Genomic DNA, 24,535 nt, shown 5'->3' with positions numbered 1-24,535 from the left:
ACCCAAATGACCTCAAGTGGGAAATCCCCTCCTGAGCTCTGTGTCCTGGGGTGTAGCTGTGTGTGTGAAAGAATTCTCAAGATGTACATCTGCAGCACTCTTAATATTGGAGTCCGGTTTGAGTTTATACATGTCCATGTCCCCTTGGTGGACAGGCCCAGGCCTGTTCCTACAGGGCGCCTTGATGAAAGGTGTGGGCTCATGTCCTCTCATCTGCCAGGAGAGGGGAGGCAAGGCAGGAACATCACTGGAGTTCAGACTGAAAGCTCTGGCTTCTGGCCATCCGATCTGTAGCTCCTGCAGCACAGCCGTGCCAAGCAAGGTGGCCAGCCTCGTCTTCCTGTCAGGGGCGTCACCTTGAAGGGAAGGTTGTTGGCTCTGAACATGTTGCGTTTTTTTGTTTGTTTGTTTGTTTTTTTAAGCTTTTAAGTTCAGGGGTACATGTGCAGGTTTGTTATATAGGTAAATTGCTTGTCACAGGGGTTTAGTGTACAGATTATTTCTCTAAGTCCTGAACTCCTGACCTCAAGTGACCCACCCACCTTGGCCTCCCAAAGTGCCGGCATTACAGGCGTGACCCACTGCGCCCGGCCAGTGTACAGATGATTTCATCACCCAGGTGTTAAGCCTAGTACCCATTGGTTATTTTTCCTAGTCCTCTCCCTCCTCCTGCTCTCCACCCCCCGACAGGCCCTAGTGGCTGTTGTTCCCCTCTATGTGTCCATGTGTTCTCATCATTTAGTTCCCACTTATACATGAGAACATGCGGCATTTGGTTTTCTGTTCCTGTGTTAGTTTGCTAAGGATGATGGCCTCCAGCTCCATCCATGTTCCTCTAAAGGATATGATCTTGTTCTCTTTTATGGCTGCATAGTATTCCATGGTGTATACGTACCACATTTTCTTCATCCAGAAGAAAATCTAGATGATTTTCATTGATGGGCATTTAGGTTAATTCCAAGTCTTTGCTCGTGTGAATAGTGCTGCAGTGAACATATGTGTGCCTGTGTCTATAGTAGAATGATTTATATTCCTGGGGTTTATACCGAGTAATGGGATTGTTGGGTTGAATGGTATTTCTGGTCTTTGAGGAATCACCACACCGTCTTCTGCAATGGTTGAACTAATTTACACTCCCACCAACAGTATGTAAGTGTTCCTTTTTCTTCACAACCCCACCAGCATCTGTTATTTTTTTTTATTAATAGCCATTCTGACTGGTATGAGATGGCATCTCATTGTGGTTTTGATTTGCGTTTCTCTAATGATCAGTAATGTTGAGCTTTTTTTCATATGCTTGTTGGCCGCATGTGTGTCTTCTTTTGAAAAGTGTTCATGTCCTTTGCCCACTTTTTAATGGGATTATTCATTTTTTTCTTGTAAATCTAAGTTCTTTATAGTTGCTGGATACTAGACCTTTGTCAAATGCATAGTTTGCAAAAATTTTCTCCCATCTGTAGGTTGTTTGCTCTGTTGATAGTTTCTTTTGCTATGCAGAAGCTCTTTAGTTTAATTAGATCCCATTTGTCAATTACTGCTTTTGCCAAGCACATTCTTGAGCCTCACCCTGAGGGTGAGGACATGCCAAGGGGGACCATGGGCCTTGAGAGGCACAATTCTTGGCAGACCGATGAGGACATGAAAATAACTTATGAGGAAATGTTTGAATAGCTGCATTTCACTGTGCTCATGGATAGTCAGACGACCTAATAAAATAAAAGCAGAAATGTTTTCCAGCTATCTTTTATAGGGATTTTAAGTTTTGAAGGTCACAAATTCAGTTTGAAAGTTAATATAAAAGAAACATAAGTGGTATTAAGAAAGAGTAGGTTACTTAAAAAATTAGATACATAATTTGTTGTCTGATTATAAAGAACAGTGCATGCTCATTTGGGGAAGACAGAATATAAAGTAAAACAGCTTCTGGCCGGGCGCAGCGGCTCACGCCTGTAATCCCAGCACTTTGAGAGGTTGAGGTGGGCGGATCATGAGGTCGGGAGTTTGAGACCAGCCTGGCCAACAGGTGAAACCCCGTCTCTACTAAAGATACAAAAAATTAGCTGGGCATGATGGCGCATGCCTGTAATCCCAGCTACTCAGAAGGCTGAGGTGGGAGAATCGCTTGAACCCTGAATGTGGAGGTTGCGGTGAACCAAAATTGGGCCATTGCATTCCAGCCTGGGCCACAGGGCGAGACTCCATCTTAAAAAACAAAACAAAACAAAACAAAACAAAAAGGCTTCTGCCCTACCCTCCAGAGGTGACTACTTTGAACGTCGTGGCATGCTTTCCAAGTCTCTTCCTTTTTTCTTCTATAGTCTCCTTTCACAAAATTGGCATAATTTTCAAAATTACCATCAGACTTTAAAAAGAAACCCTCATTCCACTGAGATGTTTTCCCAAGCCCTTGTCGCTGTGAGTCAGGGTCGGGGCCCCTCACTGGAGGGAGATGCCCCACAGGGCCCTGAGTGCCCAGCCTGAGGAAGGCAGGGCTGGCATCAGCACGGTGCCACCCATGGGCAGAGCTGAGCCTCTTCGGCCAGCCCATGGCTGACTGGTTGGGAGTGAGTGCACACCTGTCTCTCGTGTGCTGGGTTATTTCTTTTTACCTTTCACTTTGCATTATGGAGAATTTCAAGTGTTTACCAAGTAGGTAGGGTGGTATAAAGCCCTGAGGGTGATTGGACCCACAGTTGCATTCCGGTCTCCTTCCTGCAGGTTTTTCTTTTTTTTTTTTTTTTTGAGACAGGGTCTCACTCTGTTGCCCAGGCTGGAGTGCGGTGGTGTTATCAAAGCTCATCACTGCCTTGAATTCCTGGGTTCAAGCCGAGCGATCCTCCCACCTCAGCCTCCCAAAGCGTTGGGATTACAGGTGTGAGCCCCTGTGCCTGGCAGTATATACATTTTTGTTGTTTAAAAATCCGTGGGTTCTCCCTTAGCTCCTTTCAACTTTGCCTGTGGTCTGTATTAGCGGCATCAGCGCCACCTGCATTTTAACAAGATTGCTGAGTACTCCTGCAGGCTGAGTTTTGGAAAGCCCTACAGTGGAGATGGCACTCCTGGTGTTTCCTCGTGTCTTTATGTCCTTGGGATGTGGACAAAGACAAGGTGTTCTGTCCTTGGGTCTTTCTATGAAAGAGCATTTTAAAAAGATAGTGGACCCCGAGGCCTGATCGGATCCAGGTTTGGTTCTTGTGTTTCGCAGGATGGTTGCGTCGTTCCATCGGAGGCGCGTGTGGTCAGCGGCCACTGTGGGGCTCATGCTGAGGCCGTCAGCTCATCAGGGGCTGCAGGATGTTTGTTGTCTGTTAGCTGGAGCTCCTCTGCAGAGAAATGGGCGGGTAACCATTGTTCAGCTATCCACAAGTATAATTTATAAAGGAAATGCGGGTCTCTCTCTTTACCAGTTTTCAAAGTTGGTTCCCTAGCATCTTGCAATGACGAGTGCATGTTTCTGAGTCATTCTGAACATGTGAGTTGGATGTTTGGTGTGTTATTGGATTATTACGCTTGTTAACGCTCCAGTTGTTCCCTCTGGCCGGGGAGCTGCGTCAGGTGCTGCTGGGTCCTTTCGACCCAGCATGAGGGGTCTCATTTCTACACAGGATCCTGGTATAACAGGATGCTCATGTGGCGGCTACATCTCCTGCCCCAGACCTAGAATCTGTCATTTCTCCAAGGAGCTCTGGTATCTGGGACACAGTGTTTGGAGACCACAACCTAGGCATGTGTGAGGGTTGGCCTACAGGTTGATTTTTTGGCTTTTTCAGTGGATGGAGCTAGGGAGTTTTTTTGGTGAGGTGAAATACTTCATGAGTGGACACCAATTCCTTCCATTTGACTTCAAACCTCTAGGCTTGGCCGCGTCGCTTAGCCTGAGCTCTGCCTCCCTTCTGTCCCGTAGCAACTCCCTTCCTCAGGGACCCCACAAATAATGGAATGTGGCATCCTCATGCCTCCCTTAACCCTTTCTGTGCACGGCAGTCTGAGGGTCACCATGCTAGCGCCGGCCTCCCGGTCACTGAAAACGTTTGTTTTATTGGGGGTGGGGGTTTATATGCTCAGAATTGCACATCCTCAGGACACTTCCCGCTGGGGACGGAGGTCAGGTCGCTGCTGCATGTTACGTCACCAGGAAACAAACGCACCTTGTCAGGGGTACACCAGCAACTGGATACACGGGGTCATTTGTTTCATTTTAAATATTGCTTTTATAAAGTTTAACTTTGTTTTATCAGGTACTTTTTTCCCTTTAAGTTCCTCTTAGGGGTTATTTGAGAAATAATTGTCTGTGGCTCAAAGTCAGGTGGTTGAATTTACTTGAAATTTGTCCCAAATCTCAACACTCAGAGTTCCAAGCTGGAGGCCAGGGAGAGGGAGTGGCTGCTGGTTAGTCAAGGGTTTCTTTTTGGGGTGCTGAAGATGTCCTAAAATTAGATAGTGATGGTGTTTGCACAACTGTGGATATCCTAAAAACCATTGAATTGTACACTTTAAACAGGTGGGTTAGTTATAGTTCAAGAAAGCTGGAAAATGTGTTGTATGTAGGGGTCATGTGCCATCTTGCATGCATTTTCAGGGGTTTATTGAGATTCTTGGACGTCACATTAGGAATCCCTGTATCTGTCTGTGTACCTCCCATTGTGAGCTCGCCTGGGCCACTGTGATTATGTGCTCTTCCCTGGTCCCAGGCTGGCTGGCACCTCCCTGTCACTATCACCCCTGCACTCCCCATACACGCCGTACCGACAGGGTACAGTGCAAACCTTTCTTCATGTGCCAACAGCAGCGGTCTCCAGTGGTGACATGGACCAAAGTCCCAGGAAGCAGGTGATGGCCTTTGTGGCCCAGCCAGCCTCCTTCCTGCTGGCCATGTGGGACCATAACTTGTCCTGTCTCTCTTGTTCCAGTCTCTTTGGCTATTCCACAAGTCACCCTAAATCTTAGGACTTGGAAGGACAACGATTATTTTGCTTGTGAGTGCATTTTGGGCAGAGCTTGGCAAGAACAGCTGGTCTCTGCTGTCCTCAGTAGCATCTGGGGAGGCTCAAAGGCTAGGGCTGCAGCCCTTGAAGCTCATTCTCTTGCTTTTTCTCTCTCTCTCTCTCCCTCACTCGCTCTTTGGCATGGCTGGTGCTGGCCATCTGCTGGGACCTCCATCCAGGCTCTGCAGGGACGCCCACCAAGGCCTCCTCATGCGACCTGGGCTTCCTCACAACATGGCGGCCAGGTCCCAAGGGGGAGCTTCCTGGGAAGGCAGGTGGAAGCTGTATCTTTTTTATGACCTAAGTCTTGGAAATCGCAGCATTGCTTCTGTGGACTGGAGTGGTCACAAGCCCACCCGTGATCAAGGGGAGAAGACACTGACACCACCTCCTGATGCCGAGTGTCGAGGAAAAGGAAAATGTTGGTGGGCCTTTTTTGGATCCTGAGTGCCTGGTCTGGAGGACGTGTTCAGCACAGATTTGTGGAAGTGTGTGACTGTTGAAAATGTTCCTGGCAGCTCTCTCAGCGTCAGAACTCTGCATTCCGTCCTACACAAACGTGGATCTGATCACACTGCTTTCCAGGCAAGGAGCCTCAGGTAGCTTGAGGCTGTGCTCAGGACACAGCCCGGTGTGGGACGTGACTCTGCAGCCTGAACCATGCCTTCTTCCTCAGCCTGCCGGCTGGCTGCCTCCCACCATTGCCTGTTCACAGTCACACCTGGATATGAGAAGGGAAACAGTGTGGACCGAGCAGTCCTGCCTTGGGTGGTCCCTCCCTCCCTCCCAACCCTTGAGGATCTTGGTCTTTAGAAGAGGCACCCGTGGAGAGGGATGTTGTCTAAATCAAAGCAACAGAGAGGACGAGCTGAGGGACCCATAGAATCCAAGAGGGAGTGCTGGGGGAGGCTGGGGGAGGAGAGGAGACTGCACTTTGTATGCTGCATTGGTTTATGAAACCCTCAAATTTGGTAGAAATATTGCAGTTCCTGCCTTGTGAGTGGAACAACACTCTAAGTCCAAGTAGCAGAGGGCAGAGGTCAGAGGTCATCTCATATTTGCTTTTAGCTGTTCACTTGCAAAATTTCCGTTTTGAGTCTACATTGCCTGGGGCAGGCAAACACAACCTTTGATCCTACTTCTGCTTTCTGATCCCAGGACTCATTTGAGTCTCTTGTTTATCAACTGTCTTCAATCCCAAACCCCATGGGCCTTCCCAGGAGCCACCTAGAGGCCACACTGTTTTCCAGGACCTTGGCTGCTGTCTTGTTCTGGGGCTGCGCAGATAGGGAGGTTGGCTTATAACCTGTCATTGCCAGTGCTGGGCCCTGGAGGGTGCTGGGTCCCTGTCACATTGTCCCTGTGTCCGTGTCTGTGCAGAGGTGCTTGTCAAGTGCACGTGTGGAACCAGCTGTCCTTTTACAGCAGAGTGTACTCTGAAAACAGCTTTATCCGGCAGCCTTCTGAAGGGTTTTGACCTGGGGCAGCTATATTGCAACCGAAGCTTGCCTACAGATGAGTTTCTAGGAAAAGGGAAGCAGGATCTGCCTGGCTGCTTCCCATCAGCACAGCACGCTTGTGGTGGGCTCCATGCTGCCTTTCTCCTGAGAGATTAAATGGAAATGTGGTAACTTTCAATTTTTGGCTCAATTTTTCTCCCATTCTCCCCATTCACTTTTTTATGATATTGGAAGAGGTTAGGTTTGCAGAAAAATGGTTCAGAAAGTGGGTTTTCTAATGCACAAAAACCAAAATCTTGTGATCTTTCTGTTCTTGTTTTTTTTTTTTAAAGAAATGCAAAAAGTTCTGGGAACACAGCTGTTTACCCATGTTAAAACCAGTCTGTTTCTATCTTTTTCCCCTTTCTGTTTCTGTCTGCCTTTTTAACGTGTAGCTGCAGATAGCAAGGATGAAGAAGTCAAGGTCGCCCCCAGGCGGTCCTTCCTGGGTATGTACCCTGCGCGTGCACTGCCCGCAGCACGTTCCTTTTGCTTCATTCCTGCAGCTGTACTTCCTCCTGTCGTTGCTTCCATCCGTGCATGTGCGTGCATCATCTTTACCAAGCGTGGCCGAGTCTACAGCAAACTAATCAACCCCTAGCTCTGTTGTTTTCAAGCATGAAGTAGTTATTAGAAGCCTGTCCATGCTCTTCTTTGTGTGGGGAGATGGGGGTGGGAAGGGGAAGAGGGAGGGAGACAGGAAGGGAGGAGAAAAATTTAGATGACAAATTTTGGACTTTGTTAAATTTATTCCAAAATATTTTATCCTTTTTGATGCTATTGTAAATGGAATTGTTTTCTTAATTTCAGTTCTGCTTCTTCATTGCTACTTTATAGAAATGTAATTGATCATTGCATGTTGATCTTGTATCATGCAATTCTGCTGAACTGGTTTGTTCTAAGAGTTGTTTAGTAGATTCTCTATATATAATTCTGTCATTTGCAAATAGAGATAGTTTTAATTCTTCCTTACCAATTTAGTTGCTTTTATTTCTTTTTATTGTTTATCCTGGTTATAAGCGGTGAGAGTGGATGTACCTATCTTATTCTTCATTTTAGTGAGAAAGCATTCCATCTTTCATCACTAAGTAGATGTTAGTTAATGGATTTTCCATAGTTGCCCTTCATTAGGTTAAGGCAGTCCCTTTTATTCGAGTTTGTTGGGTGTTTTTATAATAAAAGTTAGAGTTTGCCAAATGCTTTTTGTGTCTGTTGAGATGATCATGTGGGTTTTGTTTTTTATTCTACTATGATGATGTACTACATTGATTGATTTTTCTGTGTTGAACCAACTTTGCATTCTTGGGATAAATCCATGTGGTCACGGTGTCTAACACTTTTTATCTGTTGCTGGATTTTATTTGCTAGTATTGTATTGGGGATTTTTTGTATCTGTATTCGTAAGACATAATGGTCTGTAGTTTTCTTGTGATGACTTTGTCCAGATTTAGTATTAGGATAATACTGGCCTTATAAAATAAGTTGGGAAATGTTTCCCTCCTTTTCTATCTTTTTAGAGTTTGCAGAGGGTTGATACTAATTCCTCTTTAAATATTTTTAAAGTTATCCAGTGAAGCCATCTGGGCTTGGGCTTTTCTTTGTGGGAAGTTTTAAAGTTACGAATTCAATCTCTTGTTATAAGTCTATTCAGATTTTTTGTTTCTTTGTAAGTCAGTTTTGGTAGTTTGTATTGGAATTTTTCCATTTCACCTAAGTTATCTAATTTGTTGACATATACTTTTTCTTAGTATTCCCTTGTAATCCTTTGTATTTCTGGAAAGTCACTAGTAATGGGTCCTCTTTTATTCCTGACTTACTCTAGTAATTTGATCTCATCTTTTCCTTTCTTTTTTTGGTCAGTCTAGCTAAAAATTTGTAAATTTTTTGTTCTGGTCAAATAAACAACTTTTTAAAAGGTGTTTCTTTTTCTTTTCTTTCTTTCTTTTTTTAACACAATACATCCACATTGCCCATCAAAGAACCAATTTTTGGTTTTGTTCATTTTCTTTATTGTTTTTCTATTCTCTGTTTTATTTTCACTCCAATATTCTTTCTTTCCTTATGCTTGCTTTGGGTTTAATTTACTCTTTTTCTTAAGGTGGAGGTTAGATCATTGATTTTCTTTCTTCCTTTTTTAATGTAGTTACTGACAGCCATAATGTCTCTCTAAGCAGGTGCTTTACCTGCATCCTGTACTTTGGTGTGTTGTGTTTTTGTTTTCATGCACCTAAAAGTATTTTAAAATTTACTCCAAGATTTCTTCATTGACCCATTTATTATTTAGGAATGTGTTAACTTCCACATATTTGTGAATATCCCAAAATGTCTTCTGTTAATTGATTTCAAATTTATTTCCATTATAATTGTAGAATATACTCTGTATTATTCCAGTACTTTTATTTATTTTTTTTTAATTTTGGAGACAGAGTCTTGCTCTGTTGGCTGTGGTGTGATCTTGGCTCACTGCAACCTCTGCCTCCTGGGTTCAAGCAATTCCCGTGCCTCAGCCTCCTGAGTAGCTGGGACTACAGGCACATGCCACCGTGCCTGGCCAATTTTTTTTGTATTTTTTGTAGAGACAGGGTTTTCACCATGTTGACCAGGCTGGTCTCGAATTCCTGAGCTCAAGGGACCCACCCACGCAGTCTCCCAAAGAGCTAGGATTACAGGCATGAGCAACCATTCCCAGCCAGATTCCAGTACTTTTAAATAGAGGCATATCTTATGGCCTAGCATATGATCTGTCCTGGAGAATATTCAGTGTGCATTTTGCTGTGGTTGGGTGAAGGTGGAGGGTTGTCTGTTAGGTCAAGTCTACGATTTCTTTATTGTTCTTCTGTGTAGTTGTTACGTCCATTACTAAATGTGGGTGTGGAAGTCTGTAACTATTTTTGAATTATATTTTTCTCTTTTCACTTCTGTCAGTTTTTGCTTGATGTATTTTGGGGCACTGTTGTTTGTTAGGGATGTATATGCACATTTTCTGTTTTGACGTCTGTTTCTTCTGATGTTAGTGTCACCACATGCACGTCTCCTGTGGTTGCCATTTGATATATTCTTTCCATTGTTTTACTTTTAACTTTTTTATATCTTTGAATTTAAAATGAGTCTTCTGTATACATACAATGGATCTTTTTAAAAAATCCATTCTGGCAATTCTGCCCTTTGATTTGATTATTTCATTCACACTTAATGTTATAATATGTTCAGATTTACATCTGCTACTTTACTTTTTGTTTTCTGTATATCCCCTGCCTTTTCCCCTTAGCTGTTGCTCCTTTGCAGCTTTCTTTTGTATTAAGTAAATATTTTCTAATGTAACATTTTATTTCTTTAAATAATGTTTTCTGAATTATTTTCTTAGTAGTTACTTGAAGGCTTACAATATGCATCTTATCAGAATCTACTTCAAATTTATACTAACTTAATTCCAGTGACAGGAACCTTACACCTACATGGTTCGATTTCCTCCTCCCTTTTTAAATGGTATGATTATTATACATATTATGTCTACATCTATTACAACCTAGCAATATATCTTTCTGATTGCTCCTTTATATACATTTTATGTCATTCAAGAACTTGAGAAAAGAAAGGAGAACAAACATATATTATGGAGTTATTATATTAACCTTATTTACCATTTGTGGTTCCTTTCATTTCTTTCTGAGACTGAGTTACCATCTACAGTCATTTTCTTTCTCTAATACAGTTTTGATCCCATCCATCTCATTTGTGCTATTAATATTATTGTCAAATATATTACATTTCTTTGCGTTAAAGGTCCCCAAACAATACCATGCATATTGTTTCATGCAGTTACTTTTTAAGTCAACTAAGAGAGGAAAGGAGAAGACATGTGACTGGTATCATCTTTTATAATAACTTACATCATTGTCTTTACCTGTACTCTTTTTTTATGTGGATTTGAATTGCATCTGATGTTACTTGTTTTCAGCATGAAAAACTTGTTTTCTGTAAGGTGTGCCTACTTAGCAACAGATTTTCTCAGTTCTTGTTTATCTGGGAATCTTTATTTTCCCCTTATTTTTTAAAAAAAGTTTTACTAGATATAAGAATCATGGTTGATGATTTTTTTTTCTTTTCAGTGCTTTGAATATGTTATTCCACTGCCCTCTGGACTCCATTGTTTCTGATGAGAAGTCAGCTGTTAATCTTATTGGGGTTTCCTTGTAAGTGATAAATTATTTTTCTCTTGCTACTTTCAAGATTTTGTCTTTGTTTTTTGGCATTCATCATTTAGACTGTGATGTGTCAGAGTGTGGATCTCTTTATCAGGCTTGCAATTTGTTGAGCTTCTTGGGTATGTGGATTAATATTTTCATCATATTTGGGAAGTTTTCAAAAGTCATTATTTCCTTGAGTGTTTTTTTCTGCTCCCCTCTCTCCTCTCCTCGATCTAACCCATTCTGCATGTGAAGGTGCCCTTTCCTGTCATCCCACCTTTCTTTGAGACTGTGTTCTTTTTTCTTAATTCTATTTTCTGTTTGTTCTTTAGGTTGCATAGTCTTTATTGATCTTTCTTTGAATTCACTGATTCTTCTGCCAGCTCAATCTATTGTTGAGCCCTTATAGTGAGTTTTAAAATTTTAGTTGTGCTTTGCAATGCCAGAATTTCCACTTGGTTCTTTTTTTAGAATTTTTGTCTCTTTATTGATAATCTGTATGTGATCAGTTGTTGTCATCATATTTTCTTTTATTTCTTTATGCATGGATCCCTTTAGTTATTTGAACATATTTATAATAGCTATTTTAAAGTCTTTTTCTACTGAGTCCAACACCTGTGCCTCTTCAAAAGCAGTTTGTGTCCTGCTTATTATTTCTTTCCTGTGTGAACCACACTTTTCTGTTTCTTTGTATAACTCATTTTGTTTTACTGTTGCAAGCTAGACATTTTAGGTAAACTATAGTAGCAGCTGTGGATACGGATTCCCCCATTGGGGGAAGGATGACTTATTGTTTGCTTGTTTGTTTTGTGATTTGGCTGGACTAGTGCAGTCTCTGGACCTCTTCTCCCTCAGATGTGGTGGTTCTGGCTGGCTGTGACCCTGATCTTCCTGTTAAGCTTCTGGTGGTCAAACCAGCTGTTGGCCTCCACTCATTGGTGGCTGCCGGCTGATTTGATGATGCCCTGGGGGATGTATTCCCCACAGCTGGGCAGGATGGCCATTGAGGCCAGTGTTTGGTGGTGGTTCTGTTCCCAGGAGGGCTCCTCTTGGTTGTCCTTTCTGGTTCTGTTTGATAAACTTTGAGATCATCATGGAGCTTCTAGCTCCTCTTAGTTTCTGGCTGCCGAGGTCTCTGTTGTTTTTGTTAGCATCCTTACACTTGAACTTGTACCTGCTCTAAGTAGGGAGTCCCTCTAGGGAGAGCTACGGAGCTCTCTATCCTGATACCACCATCCCCAGGACAGAACCTCTGGATCTCTGAGGGTGACATCTCTGCTCTGAGTGCTGCACAGGAAGTGAGTTGTTGCCTCTGGTCTTCTTAGTTTGCCCCTTCTTGTGTGGAACCTCTCCCAGTGAGCAAGCTGAGGCAGGGACAAGGGATGCTCAGTGTCCTCTGCCCCTGTGCCATGGGTGGGGGCTGAGTGGAGGAAGGGAGCCTGGGCAGACATGAGCTGAGCAGGCGATGAAGAGCTCGGGTGCCTGCCACTGCTGCAGTGGCACTGGGGGAGAGGGAGCCTGTCTTCTCGGTTGCCTGCTGGGAGTAGAGCTTTTGTCACATGGGGATGGGTAAGCAGGTCGTGGCCCAAGTGTCACAAAGTTGCTGTTCCTGCTGCCACTTAGGTGGTTTTCTTGGATAAGCATTTCTCCATTTGCCGTGTGTCCCTAAGACACGTTAGGGACTTTAAGTGGGTGCTGTTTGTAATGTTCACCACTGGCAGTGATGTTGCTGGAGAGGGTCTGTGGAGAACCTCACACTGCTGTTCTGGAAGAGCCTACTGCCTCTGTTGTTTCTGACCTGGCTGAAACCCTGTTGGCTGGAAGTATGAGGAATGTTTCAGGCTGGGAGAGCAATACTCGTGTGTTTCTGTTCAACGGCTGCATTGAGTAAACGCAGCAGCCAAGCATTCTCCGTGGGGTGTGTCACGGAGGAACTCCTGGAACTGTCCTGAAGTCCTTTTTAGAAGTAGGTAGCCCAAAACTTTCATTTTAAAGTGACTTGGGGAAAACTGTTTATTCCAGTGCCATCTGGGCTGGGGCCTTTCTGGACTGTTTCTGCTGTGTATGATGCTGCGTTTGTGTCCTGATTTTGGGCAGAAGCCGTTCAGGCCAGAGGGCCATGGCTCCCTTGGCTGCGGTGACAGCCCAGCCCCTCACCTCTCTCACCTGTCCGCCGTTGGGTGCCCCACTGAGCAGACTCTGAGCAAATGAGGCGCCCAGAGATGTCAATTAGGAAAAGGGGGGAAAAGGCTCCTGAAAATGAGAGGAGGCTGAGCAAGCAGGCAAGGCCGCCCGATGGGGCCCACCTGGCTCCTCTCTCCCAGGGCCTCCCTGGCTCTGGCTGAGGTGGCTGCAGGAGTGTGAGTCTCAGCAGCTGTTAGGGCAGTGCGGCGGTGAGCGCTTGTCTGTCTGTGCAGCCTTGGGTTGGGACGCGGACGCCTGTCTCAGCAGTTGCTTGATTTGTCCTTGCCGAGTGGGAGGGTGTTTGTTTCCCAGGGTCCTCTTTGGAAGCTGGCACGGCTGCCCTCTCCTGCTCTGGCCCTGGATGTGCTCAGTCCCCACTCAGCCTGTCCCACTCACCCGGGTTGGGGCGGGGGCTCTGTCACTCCCCGAGGGTCTCTGGTGTGGGTCTCTCTGCATTGTCCTCTGGCCCCAGCTGTGTCGTCTGCCTGTCCCTGTTGCCGCCTGCTGCACGGGTGGCAGGATTAGAGGGGTCAGCGAGGCCAGTGCCAGCGTCGAAGGCTAAGGGCATTTATACTCATTCTGCAGCAGGTGGTGTGGCCGTCTTTGTTAAAATCCTGTCGTGTCCCTGATCCTTAAGATAAAGTAAAAGTGGGCCCTGGTGGCTTCGGGGGCCTCCTGTCTGTGCTCTCCCGACTGTAGCCTGTGCCCCTCAGGTCCCTCCAGATGAGTCCCTGTGTGCCCGCCCGGGGTCCTGCTGAGCCCTGCCTGCAGCTCCGGGCCTGGGCAGTGCCTGTTTGTTCCCCTCTCAGGTGGCTGGGCCGTTTCCAAGGACAGGCTCTGCCTGCTCAGCTGCAGTGGGGTGGAGAAGCAGATGCAGCAGGTAGGGCTGGGACCTGCCCTGAAGGGCAGCTTGCAGGAGGCCAGGTGAGCCTGGACCAGGGATTTGAAGCAAGTGGGAAGTTTTTTCATTTTTTCATGGAGAGTCGATTTGTATTTTTAAAAATACTGAAACAGTCACAAAGTTAAAGTGGGATATGATACAGTTTAGCTGCTGGGAATGGCCGTCACTCCAGGGAGCGATAAAGTGCTTAAAAGAACAGTTTCTTTGCCAACACTTGCGGTCAGTAACCTGTAACAGAGCTACAACTAGGAACACTTGCGGTCAGTAACCTGTAACAGAGCTACAACTCTACAACTAGGAAAATCAGAGTGCTGGTAGTCACTTATTTAACAAGTCATTCAGGAAAGCAGCTGCACCGTCTGTACCTCTTAAGTAGCAAAGAAGCTGTTATAGTCTTCTGAAAACTATCACTATGAGTGCCATAATTCTGAATGTAATGTCTCTGAATTAGAATTCATACAAGAACCATAAAAAAAAAAAAGAGCAATTTCCTCCCCTCCAGAATGTTCCTGAGCAGTGTGGCCCAGGAGGCTCCATGGCCCGGTGAAAGGCACCCTGTGGCTCTGGGGCGGAGCTTGGCGTTACTGAGATGCCATTCACGTCCTGTGAGCACCCATGGAGTGTGCCATCTGTGGGTCCCGAGGGTGCCTGCAGGGGTCTGATGTGCCCAGGTTCATGCCGCATGGCAGTTCTCCGTTCAGTGTTCGAAACCAGTGCTGTGATGCCCTCCAGCCGTCCCAGTCCCAACACGAAGCTCTCTGGCATTCTCTGTCTCTCTCACGTTTATTACTGGAAAGGGCTCCCCACCCAGACCCCAGGAAAGGACTCTTGGGTCTCGCATAAGAGAGAATTTGAGGTGAATCCATAAAGTGAAAGCAAGTTTATTAGGGAAGTAAAGGAATAAGAGAATGGCTACTTCATAGGCAGAGGAGCCCCAAAGCTTGCTGGTTGCCCATTTTTATGGTTATTTCTTGATGATATGCTAAACAAGGGGTGGATTATTCATGCCTCCCCTTTTTAGACCATGTAGGGTAACTTCCTGATGTTGTCACAGCATCTGTAAACTGTCACGGTGCTGGTGGAAGTGTAGCAGTGAGGACGACCAGAGGTCACTCTTGTGGCCATCTTGGTTTTGGTGGGTTTTGTCCGGCTTCTTTACTGCAACCTGTTTTATCAGCAAGGTCTTTATGACCTGTATCTTGTGCCGACCTCCTGTCTCATCCTGCGATTAAGAATGCCTGACCGTCTGGGAACACAGCCCAGCGGGCCTCAGCCTCATCTTACCCAGCCCCTATTGACGGTGGAGTTGCTCTTGCTCCAATGCCTTGGACACGTTGGCCATTAGATCCTCTTACACCAGGCTCTCTCATGTGCTCCTGTAGACATGAAAACACGATCTGACGCGAAATTGGATCTTCCTTGCCCATTAGGAGACAGTCTCCTGGTGCACATTCCCCATGTGGTAAAATTGCTTTTTAATCCAGGAGCAGTTGGACTGGAGCTGGTCTGTTCCCATAAGGCTCCCCATGGGGGCTGCTGGAAGAGATCTGTGAGTTGAGGGCAGCCGTGCCCATGCGACGGAAGATTCTGAGGATCAGCTGTTCTCTGCAGGCAGCTGAGGGTCCCAAGAGCTCAGTGCATGCCAGGGCGGGCCTCTGGTGAGCCCCCCAAGCCTGGAAACATTCGTTCAGCATTAAATGCCTCATTTTCAAGCCTTATCTTTGGTGTCGCTATCTAGAAACACATCTCAGGAAGTCACGGTGTGAGTCTGCACTGCCGACTGTCAGCTGTTCTGTCAGCACCTTGCGTGACCATGGGTGTGAATCCTAATTGCGTTCTTGCCCTTTCCTTCTTGTTCTCAGAGCCCCTCCTCTCCCACAGCCACCTGCCCTCTTGGATTTCTGTCGGGCTCAGCAGTGCGGGGGCCTGGCTGCTTTGGAAAGGGGGGTGCCCTCCCCTCCCAGGTCCCTCGGAATAGGGCCAGCTCTTCTGGGAGGACTGCCAGGCGCCTCTCTCTTCTTTATTTGCTGATTTAAAAAACTATGAAAATCTTCTGACACAGGAATCTCTCAGAAGTGTAGAAAACGTTGTTTTCCACCTGACAGATCAGGAGTCACCATGTCCACCAGGTGTCCCCCGTGTCCTCCGACTTTTCCTGACTGAACTTGAGATCTCATTTCCCGCTGTCTGAGCCACCCCAAGTCAGCCTCAGCCAGTGTTTTCCTTACCCAGCTCCTCCCCGCCACCTGCTCCAATTCCCCAGCACATGTGAGCTGACAGCTAATGGTAGATGGCTGCTAAATTTATTTCAAATTGTTCTGGTTACAAATGACAGCACCTTAATTCCCAAACTTGGAGTTGAAGGAACTATTTTCAACTTCAGCATCAGAAAATGCTGAATAAGTATTTACTAATAAGTAGATGCTTATTAATAAAATAAGTAGATACTTACACCTGCATCTTTTGGTATAAGACAAGTCACATACATTAAAATTTTTTATTTTGTTATGCATTAAAATTAGAGATATACTTTACATAACATAAAATTCACAATTTTATCACCATTTAAAAGTGCACAATTCGGTGGTTTTTAGTATATTTACAGTTGTGCAGCCATCACCATGGTCTCATTAGGGAGCCTTTCATCACCCCCAAAGAAACCCCTTTGAACCAGTTTCCTTCTTTTTCCCAAGTTCCTTCTTCCCCCAGCCCCGACAGCCGCTCGTCTGCTGTCTGTGCACTCGCCTGTGCTGGACACTTCATGGGAACAGACTCATTAGCGTATGGTTCCTGTGTCTGGCTTCTGTCACTTGGTGTCCTGTTTCAGGGTCCATCTGTGTTGTTGCGTGAATCTGCCCTTTCTTCCTTTTTGTGGCTGAGTAATGCTCCACTGTGCACCAGGCCACGTTCTGTTTGGAAATCTGCCCCCATTTGCACCCGCGCATCTCAGCTGCCTCGCCTCGTGCCTCTCACCCTGCTGTCCCTCTGCCGCCCTCAGGAGCCCCTCCGCTGGCCCGTGAGTGGTAAATGCACGAATTGAGGGTGTTTGGGGTGTGCGGTTAAGCTCGCCAGTGCCTTTTTTTTTTTTTTTGAGACCAGGTCCCACTCTGTCACCCAGGCTGGAGTGCAGTGGCATAGCCATGGCTCACTACAGCCTTGAACTCCTGGGCTCAAGGGATCCTCCTGCTTCAGCCTCCCAAGTAGCTGGGTTCACAGGTGTGCACCACCACACCCTGCTAATTTTTTATTTTTTTTTGGTAAAGATGGAATCTCATTATGTTCGAGACCTCCTGGACTCAAGTGATTCTCCCACCTCAACCTCCCAAGGTGCTGGGATGACAGGTGTGAGCCACTGCGCCTGGCCATGTTTTAGATTTTGATGTCCAGTTTATCTTTTATTCTTCTTTTGTTGCCTGTGCTTTTGGTTTTACAGCTAAAAATTCATTGACAAATCCAGTGTCTTGAAGTGTTTCCTCATGTTTTCTTCTGAGAGTTTTAGTTTCAGGTCTTATTTTTAGGTTTTTGATCCGTTTTGAGTTAAATTTCGTATATGGTATAAGGTAAGCGTCCAGGTTCATTCTTTTCTCAGAAACTGTTTAGTGAGGATTTTCTGTTAGTCATTTGCCAATTGACTCCTTCCTGGGGAAACTAAAATAGGTCTCCCAGAGATGGACCTTAGACCTGGTTTTCCCAAGTCCCTTAAACCCTTACCTGGCGTCCTGTGTCCACAGCTCACCCATCCACAGCCTGCCCATCCATGACCCACCCGTCCACAGCCCCCCTGCCTGCCCGTCCACGGCCTGCCCGTCCACCACCCACCCATCCACCACCCACCTGTCCGTAGCCCACCTGTCCACCACCTGCGCATTCACGGCCCCCCGCCTGTCCGTCCACCTGCCCATCCACCACCCACCCATCCACAACCCACCTGTCCACCACCCGCCCGTCCACGGCCCCCTGCCTGCCCGTCCACGGCCTGCCCGTCCACCACCCGCCCGTCCACCACCCGCCCGTCCACCACCCGCCTGTCCACCACCCGCCCGTCCACAGCCCCCTGCCTGCCCGTCCACGGCCTGCCCGTCCACCACCCGCCCGTCCACCACCCGCCCGTCCACAGCCCCCTGCCTGCCCGTCCACGGCCTGCCCGTCCACCACCCGCCCGTCCACAGCCCCCCCCATCCACCCTCGCACTGTCCACAGCCCCACTGTCCACAGCCCATCCTGCTCAGCCCCCCTCACTGCAGCTGGGCTTCTTCATGAAATACACATGAGCCCACGCCCTGCTGTGTTCTGGGAGGTGCCGCATACCATGTCCATCTTTCCTCTGGCCTTGCTTCCTGTGCGGCCCCTTTCCAGCTCGGATGCTGAGCAGCGTCTCACTCAGAGTGAGAGAGGGTAGAGCAGGAAGTGGGGCGCAGATCTAGGGTCCAAGGGGATGGGGAGAAGGTGCACAGTCTGGCCACCCCTGCCCTCACTGCACTGCCAGCCCCACAGGCAGCCAGCCCCCGACACCCCTGGCCTCTCTGCCCTCTGATGCCTGCAAGCCCCCTAACCTCACCACACCCTAACCTCCCCAATCCCTCTATCCTCACCCCTCAGCACCCCCAACCCCCTCAACCTCACCGCCTCCCATCACCCCACCCCTGCTGCTGTAAGGACAGGTCAGGTGCGGGCCTTGCAGGCTTCTTGGCAGGTTTGTTTCGTTCACTTTTCCCTGCCGCTGTGTCCCCTGGACTGCACATGTCCACCTGCCTCCTTTAATTTGCTAATTAATGTCTGAGAGTGCTTATGAGTGTGGTTTCTATGGAATACATCATCTAGCAAATGACATCATGTAGGAGGGATATGGTACGGATTTACTGAGCCTCACCGTGGCCGAGGCGTGTTGTAGAACTCAAGATCAACTCGTTGAATCCCCAGAGTGTCCTAGGAGTGGTTCCTGTGTCTTCCTGGTAACATCTGAGGAACAGGAGACTGTGGTTAACCCAAGGCGGGCTGCGCCCCTAACCCAGGCATCAGATTCCAGTGCAGGGCACTCCCTGCACTGTACGGCTTCTCAGAGATTAAGATTAATTGGAAGGATTTTAGCTTTTTTTTTTTTTTTTTTCAAAGAGACAAGTGTCTCTGTGTTGCCTAAGCTGGCCTCAACTCCTGGGCTCAATCGATCCTCCCTCCTCGGCCCCTGAAGAGCGGGGACTATAGGTGCCCACTGCACCTGGCCTGATGTCAGCGTCTTTTACGTTGAGTTAATATTTGTACCAAGGCTCTTTCAGGGGGGCGTGATCAAGAACATGTAGCTCCTCCTCTGACTCTGACCTCTCGCTGGGGTTCGTCTCTCCCCACTGAGCTTGACTCTCCCTCGGTTCCGTCTCTCCTCCTCTGACCCTGATGATCCCTTGCTCGGTTCCCGTCTCTCGTCACTGACCCTGACCTGTTAGTTCCCATCTCTGCTCTGAGCTTGACTCCCTCGGTTCCGTCTCTCCTCCTCTGACCCTGATCCCTTGCTCGGTTCCCGTCTCTCGTCACTGAGCTTGACTCCTCACCTGGACCCTAAGCTGTGCTGAGGCTGCTTCTCCCTCTCGCCCTAGACTTCGACCCCCACCACTTCTGGCAGTGGAGCAGCTTCTCGGACTACGTGCAGTGCGTCCTGGCCTTCACGGGCGTGGCGGGCTACGTCACCTACCTGTCCATTGACTCCGCCCTGTTTGTGGAGACCCTGGGCTTCCTGGCCGTGCTGACCGAAGCCATGCTGGGCGTGCCGCAGCTTTACCGCAACCACCGCCACCAGTCCACGGAGGGCATGAGGTAGGCTGGGGATGCCGCCGCGGAAGCACCACTGCTCCAGAGGCACCACGTGGCTGCAGATTTGGTAAAAATCAGACACCTGTGTGTCTGGCTGTGTGTTTCCCATGTTGACCTGTGAAGCTGCCGGTTAAGGAATAGTCAGGTTTATAGGCCTTGGCCCCTCGACCTCGCGTTGGGGCAGATGAGCTCGTGTGGGCCGCTTGAGGGGCAGCCGAGACCCTCTTGCCGGCACACGACCTAGCAGGGGGTTGGGAGCTGCTCCTTCAGGGCCGTTGAGGCGGAACCTTCCAGTGGGAGGGATGTCCGAGTGCCTGGCCAGACGGGGCAGAGCAGGCTCGGCCCACCAAGCCAGGAGGAGTGCAGGGCAGCCAGCCTGGCCCAGGGTCAGGGCGGTCTGGTGGGGCAGGGAAGGTGGTCTGGGGGCTGCCTTGGACACTGTCCTCGGTCTTCCCCACTGGCCCCAGCACGGCCTCCGGCCTCTGAGGTATGTGGTAGAAGGCTGGGCAGGCTGACGATCGGAACCACAGACCATGCCTGGGCGCCCCGCGCCAGTGCGTGCCTGGACGCCCCCATGACCGCCAGAGGTAGGGCACAACGTGAGCAGCATGATTCCCACGGGCTCAGTCAAGGTCCTGGATGGAAACTGCATTGTAATAAAAACAGATCTGCTCGCTGTGGCAGGGGCAGAAAACTCTAGTCCCTCATATCTTCGACCCCCAGACCTGCTCCTCACTGAGGACCCCCCCGGTGCCCGCTCCTCACTGAGGACCCCCCCGGTGCCCGCTCCTCACTGAGGACCCCCCGGTGCCCGCTCCTCACTGAGGACCCCCCCGGTGCCCGCTCCTCACTGAGGACCCCCCGGTGCCCGCTCCTCACTGAGGAACCCCCGGTGCCCGCTCCTCACTGAGGACCCCCCGGTGCCTGCTCCTCACTGAGGACCCCCCGCCCGGTGCCTGCTCCTCACTGAGGACCCCCCCCCCGGTGCCCGCTCCTCACTGAGGACCCCCCCCGGTGCCCACTCCTCACTGAGGACCCCCCCCCGGTGCCCGCTTCTCACTGAGGACGCCCTGGGCCCCCACACTTTGCTTGAGTCTGGTCTCCGACACAGATGCTGAGGCTGTGATTTGGAGGGAATGTTATTCTTGGATTTGTTATTTGTGAGAAACAGCCTGGAAGAGAGGGGCTGGCGTGTTTTTGTGTTGGAGAACCGGTGCCCAGGGGCCACAGCACTCCCTTGAGTGCTTCCAGAGACCTCTGAGTATTTGCAGGTTTGGTGTGTGGGCAGAGGTGTGAGGGCCGGGGGTTGTGTGGGGTGTAGGTTCAGTTGCCAGTGATAGGTAAAGGTAGGAGGGCTTGTTGCAGGTGTGGGGTGGTGGTAGGGGGTGAGATGTAGGTACAGGTCAGGGTTATAGATGTGAGTTGCAGGTAGGGGTGTGTGTTGTAGGCACAGGTGTGGGGTGTAGGTACGGGTTGGGGTGTGGGGTATGGGGTGCAGATGTGGGTTGTAGGTATGGGTGTGGGTTGCAGTTATGGGTGTATGGTGTAGGTATGGGTGTGGGACGTAGGTACAGATGTGAAGTGTAGGTATGGGTTGGGGTGTGGGGTATGGAGTGCAGGTGTGGGGTGCTGGCATGGGTGTGAGGTATAGGTACGGGTTGGGGTGTGGGGTACAGATGTGGGTTGTAGGTAGGGATGTGCGTTGTAGGTATGGGTGTGGGGCATGGGTGTGGGTGTGGGGCGTATTAGGTGTGCGTTGTAGGTAGAGGTGTGGGGCCATGGGTCCAGGTGTGGGGTGCTGGCATGGGTGTGAGGTAGGTACAAGTTGGGGTGTGGTGTGGGGTGCAGGTGGGGATTGGGCTGCCCTGGTTGGTGTGATTACAGCGAATCAAGACCACGGGGGTTGCTGGGGTTTCTCAGGCGACGGTGCGTGGAGGCCTGAGAGGGTGTCCATGGCTGGAACAGGCTCCCTCACTGTTGGGTTGGGCAGTGGCAGCCCTGAGGGCTTTGGTGTGGGGCCCGAAAGGCAGGGATGCTCCCAGAGAGAAAGTGGGTCTCAGGGCAGGCGTTGTGTGTGGGCTCCCTGGCTGGATGTGGGCCTCGTCCGGCGGAATGTGGCGTCCCCAGCCACCCCACAGCTGGAGATCCTGTGGGCAGTGCCCGGGTGCCGAGCTTGCGACCTGGAGATCTGTGGGAGGTGCCTGGGTGCCGGGCCTGCGACCTGGAGATCTGTGGGAGGTGCCTGGGTGCCGGGCTTGCGACCTGGAGATCTGTGGGAGGTGCCTGGGTGCCGGGCTTGCGACCTGGAGATCTGTGGGAGGTGCCCGGGTGCCGAGCTTGCGACCTGGAGATCTGTGGGCAGTGCCCGGGTGCCGAGCTTGCGACCTGGAGATCTGTGGGCAGTGCCCGGGTGCCGAGCTTGCGACCTGGAGATCTGTGGGAGGTGCCTGGGTGCCGGGCTTGCGACCTGGAGATCCTGTGGGCAGTGCCCGGGTGCCGAGCTTGCGACCTGGAGATCTGTGGGAGGTGCCCGGGTGCCGGGCTTGCGACCTGGAGATCTGTGGGAGGTGCCCGGGTGCCGGGCTTGCGACCTGGAGATCTGTGGGAGGTGCCCGGGTGCCGAGCTTGCGACCTGGAGATCTGTGGGAGGTGCCCGGGTGCCGGGCTTGCGACCTGGAGATCCTGTGGGCAGTGCCCGGGTGCCGAGCTTGCGACCTGGAGATCTGTGGGAGGTGCCCGGGTGCCGAGCTTGCGACCTGGAGATCTGTGGGAGGTGCCCGGGTGCCGGGCCTGCGACCTGGAGATCTGTGGGAGGTGCCCGGGTGCCGAGCTTGCGACCTGGAGATCTGTGGGAGGTGCCTGGGTGCCGGGCCTGCGACCTGGAGATCTGTGGGAGGTGCCCGGGTGCCGGGCCTGCGACCTGGAGATCTGTGGGAGGTGCCCGGGTGCCGAGCCTGCGACCTGGAGATCTGTGGGAGGTGCCCGGGTGCCGGGCCTGCGACCTGGAGATCTGTGGGAGGTGCCCGGGTGCCGAGCTTGCGACCTGGAGATCTGTGGGAGGTGCCCGGGTGCCGGGCCTGCGACCTGGAGATCTGTGGGAGGTGCCTGGGTGCCGGGCCTGCGACCTGGAGATCTGTGGGAGGTGCCTGGGTGCCGAGCTTGCGACCTGGAGATCTGTGGGAGGTGCCCGGGTGCCGGGCCTGCGACCTGGAGATCTGTGGGAGGTGCCTGGGTGCCGGGCCTGTGACCTGGAGATCTGTGGGAGGTGCCCGGGTGCCGAGCTTGCGACCTGGAGATCTGTGGGAGGTGCCCGGGTGCCGGGCTTGCGACCTGGAGATCTGTGGGAGGTGCCTGGGTGCCGGGCTTGCGACCTGGAGATCTGTGGGAGGTGCCTGGGTGCCGGGCTTGCGACCTGGAGATCTGTGGGAGGTGCCCGGGTGCCGGGCTTGCGACCTGGAGATCTGTGGGAGGTGCCCGGGTGCCGGGCCTGCGACCTGGAGATCTGTGGGAGGTGCCCGGGTGCCGGGCCTGCGACCTGGAGATCTGTGGGAGGTGCCCGGGTGCCGGGCCTGCGACCTGGAGATCTGTGGGAGGTGCCCGGGTGCCGGGCTTGCGACCTGGAGATCTGTGGGAGGTGCCCGGGTGCCGGGCTTGCGACCTGGAGATCTGTGGGAGGTGCCCGGGTGCCGGGCTTGCGACCTGGAGATCTGTGGGAGGTGCCCGGGTGCCGGGCTTGCGACCTGGAGATCTGTGGGAGGTGCCCGGGTGCCGAGCTTGCGACCTGGAGATCTGTGGGAGGTGCCTGGGTGCCGAGCTTGCGACCTGGAGATCTGTGGGCAGTGCCTGGGTGCCGAGCTTGCGACCTGGAGATCCTGTGGGCAGTGCCCGGGTGCCGAGCTTGCGACCTGGAGATCTGTGGGAGGTGCCCGGGTGCCGAGCTTGCGACCTGGAGATCCTGTGGGCAGTGCCCGGGTGCCGAGCTTGCGACCTGGAGATCTGTGGGAGGTGCCCGGGTGCCGGGCTTGCGACCTGGAGATCCTGTGGGCAGTGCCCGGGTGCCGAGCTTGCGACCTGGAGATCTGTGGGAGGTGCCCGGGTGCCGAGCTTGCGACCTGGAGATCTGTGGGAGGTGCCCGGGTGCCGGGCCTGCGACCTGGAGATCTGTGGGAGGTGCCCGGGTGCCGAGCTTGCGACCTGGAGATCTGTGGGAGGTGCCTGGGTGCCGGGCCTGCGACCTGGAGATCTGTGGGAGGTGCCCGGGTGCCGGGCCTGCGACCTGGAGATCTGTGGGAGGTGCCCGGGTGCCGAGCCTGCGACCTGGAGATCTGTGGGAGGTGCCCGGGTGCCGAGCCTGCGACCTGGAGATCTGTGGGAGGTGCCCGGGTGCCGGGCCTGCGACCTGGAGATCTGTGGGAGGTGCCCGGGTGCCGGGCCTGCGACCTGGAGATCTGTGGGAGGTGCCTGGGTGCCGGGCCTGCGACCTGGAGATCTGTGGGAGGTGCCTGGGTGCCGAGCTTGCGACCTGGAGATCTGTGGGAGGTGCCTGGGTGCCGGGCCTGCGACCTGGAGATCTGTGGGAGGTGCCCGGGTGCCGGGCCTGCGACCTGGAGATCTGTGGGAGGTGCCTGGGTGCCGGGCCTGTGACCTGGAGATCTGTGGGAGGTGCCCGGGTGCCGAGCCTGCGACCTGGAGATCTGTGGGAGGTGCCCGGGTGCCGGGCCTGCGACCTGGAGATCTGTGGGAGGTGCCCGGGTGCCGAGCTTGCGACCTGGAGATCTGTGGGAGGTGCCCGGGTGCCGAGCTTGCGACCTGGAGATCTGTGGGAGGTGCCCGGGTGCCGAGCTTGCGACCTGGAGATCTGTGGGAGGTGCCCGGGTGCCGGGCCTGCGACCTGGAGATCTGTGGGAGGTGCCCGGGTGCCGGGCCTGCGACCTGGAGATCTGTGGGAGGTGCCCGGGTGCCGAGCTTGCGACCTGG

At 51.2% G+C, this 24,535-nt stretch overlaps 1 protein-coding gene across 13 annotated transcripts in view; it reads left to right on the top strand.

Moving 5' to 3' along the window:
• Positions 1 to 24,535, top strand: part of SLC66A2 (solute carrier family 66 member 2) — a 52,467-nt gene that overhangs the window by 11,112 nt on the left and 16,820 nt on the right. For 6 of the 13 annotated variants that reach the window (XM_054460417.2, XM_063653883.1, XM_054460421.2 and 3 more), the window contains 2 exons: positions 6,880 to 6,933; positions 19,345 to 19,561. The exons of 3 other annotated variants lie outside the window; for them this stretch is intronic. In XM_054460417.2, the coding sequence (XP_054316392.1) occupies positions 6,880 to 6,933; positions 19,345 to 19,561 (271 nt within the window). The remainder of the gene's footprint in view (positions 1 to 6,879; positions 6,934 to 19,344; positions 19,562 to 24,535) is intronic. 4 more of the 13 variants (XM_054460423.2, XM_054460424.2, XM_063653886.1 and 1 more) reach the window with 1 other exon arrangement.

This window comes from Pongo pygmaeus, chromosome 17 (assembly GCF_028885625.2).
Source record: "Pongo pygmaeus isolate AG05252 chromosome 17, NHGRI_mPonPyg2-v2.0_pri, whole genome shotgun sequence".
In the NCBI taxonomy this organism is placed as follows: domain Eukaryota; kingdom Metazoa; phylum Chordata; class Mammalia; order Primates; family Hominidae; genus Pongo; species Pongo pygmaeus.
The sequence above is the reverse complement of the archived record's forward strand: the minus strand, read 5'-3'. Positions and strand labels throughout refer to the sequence as shown.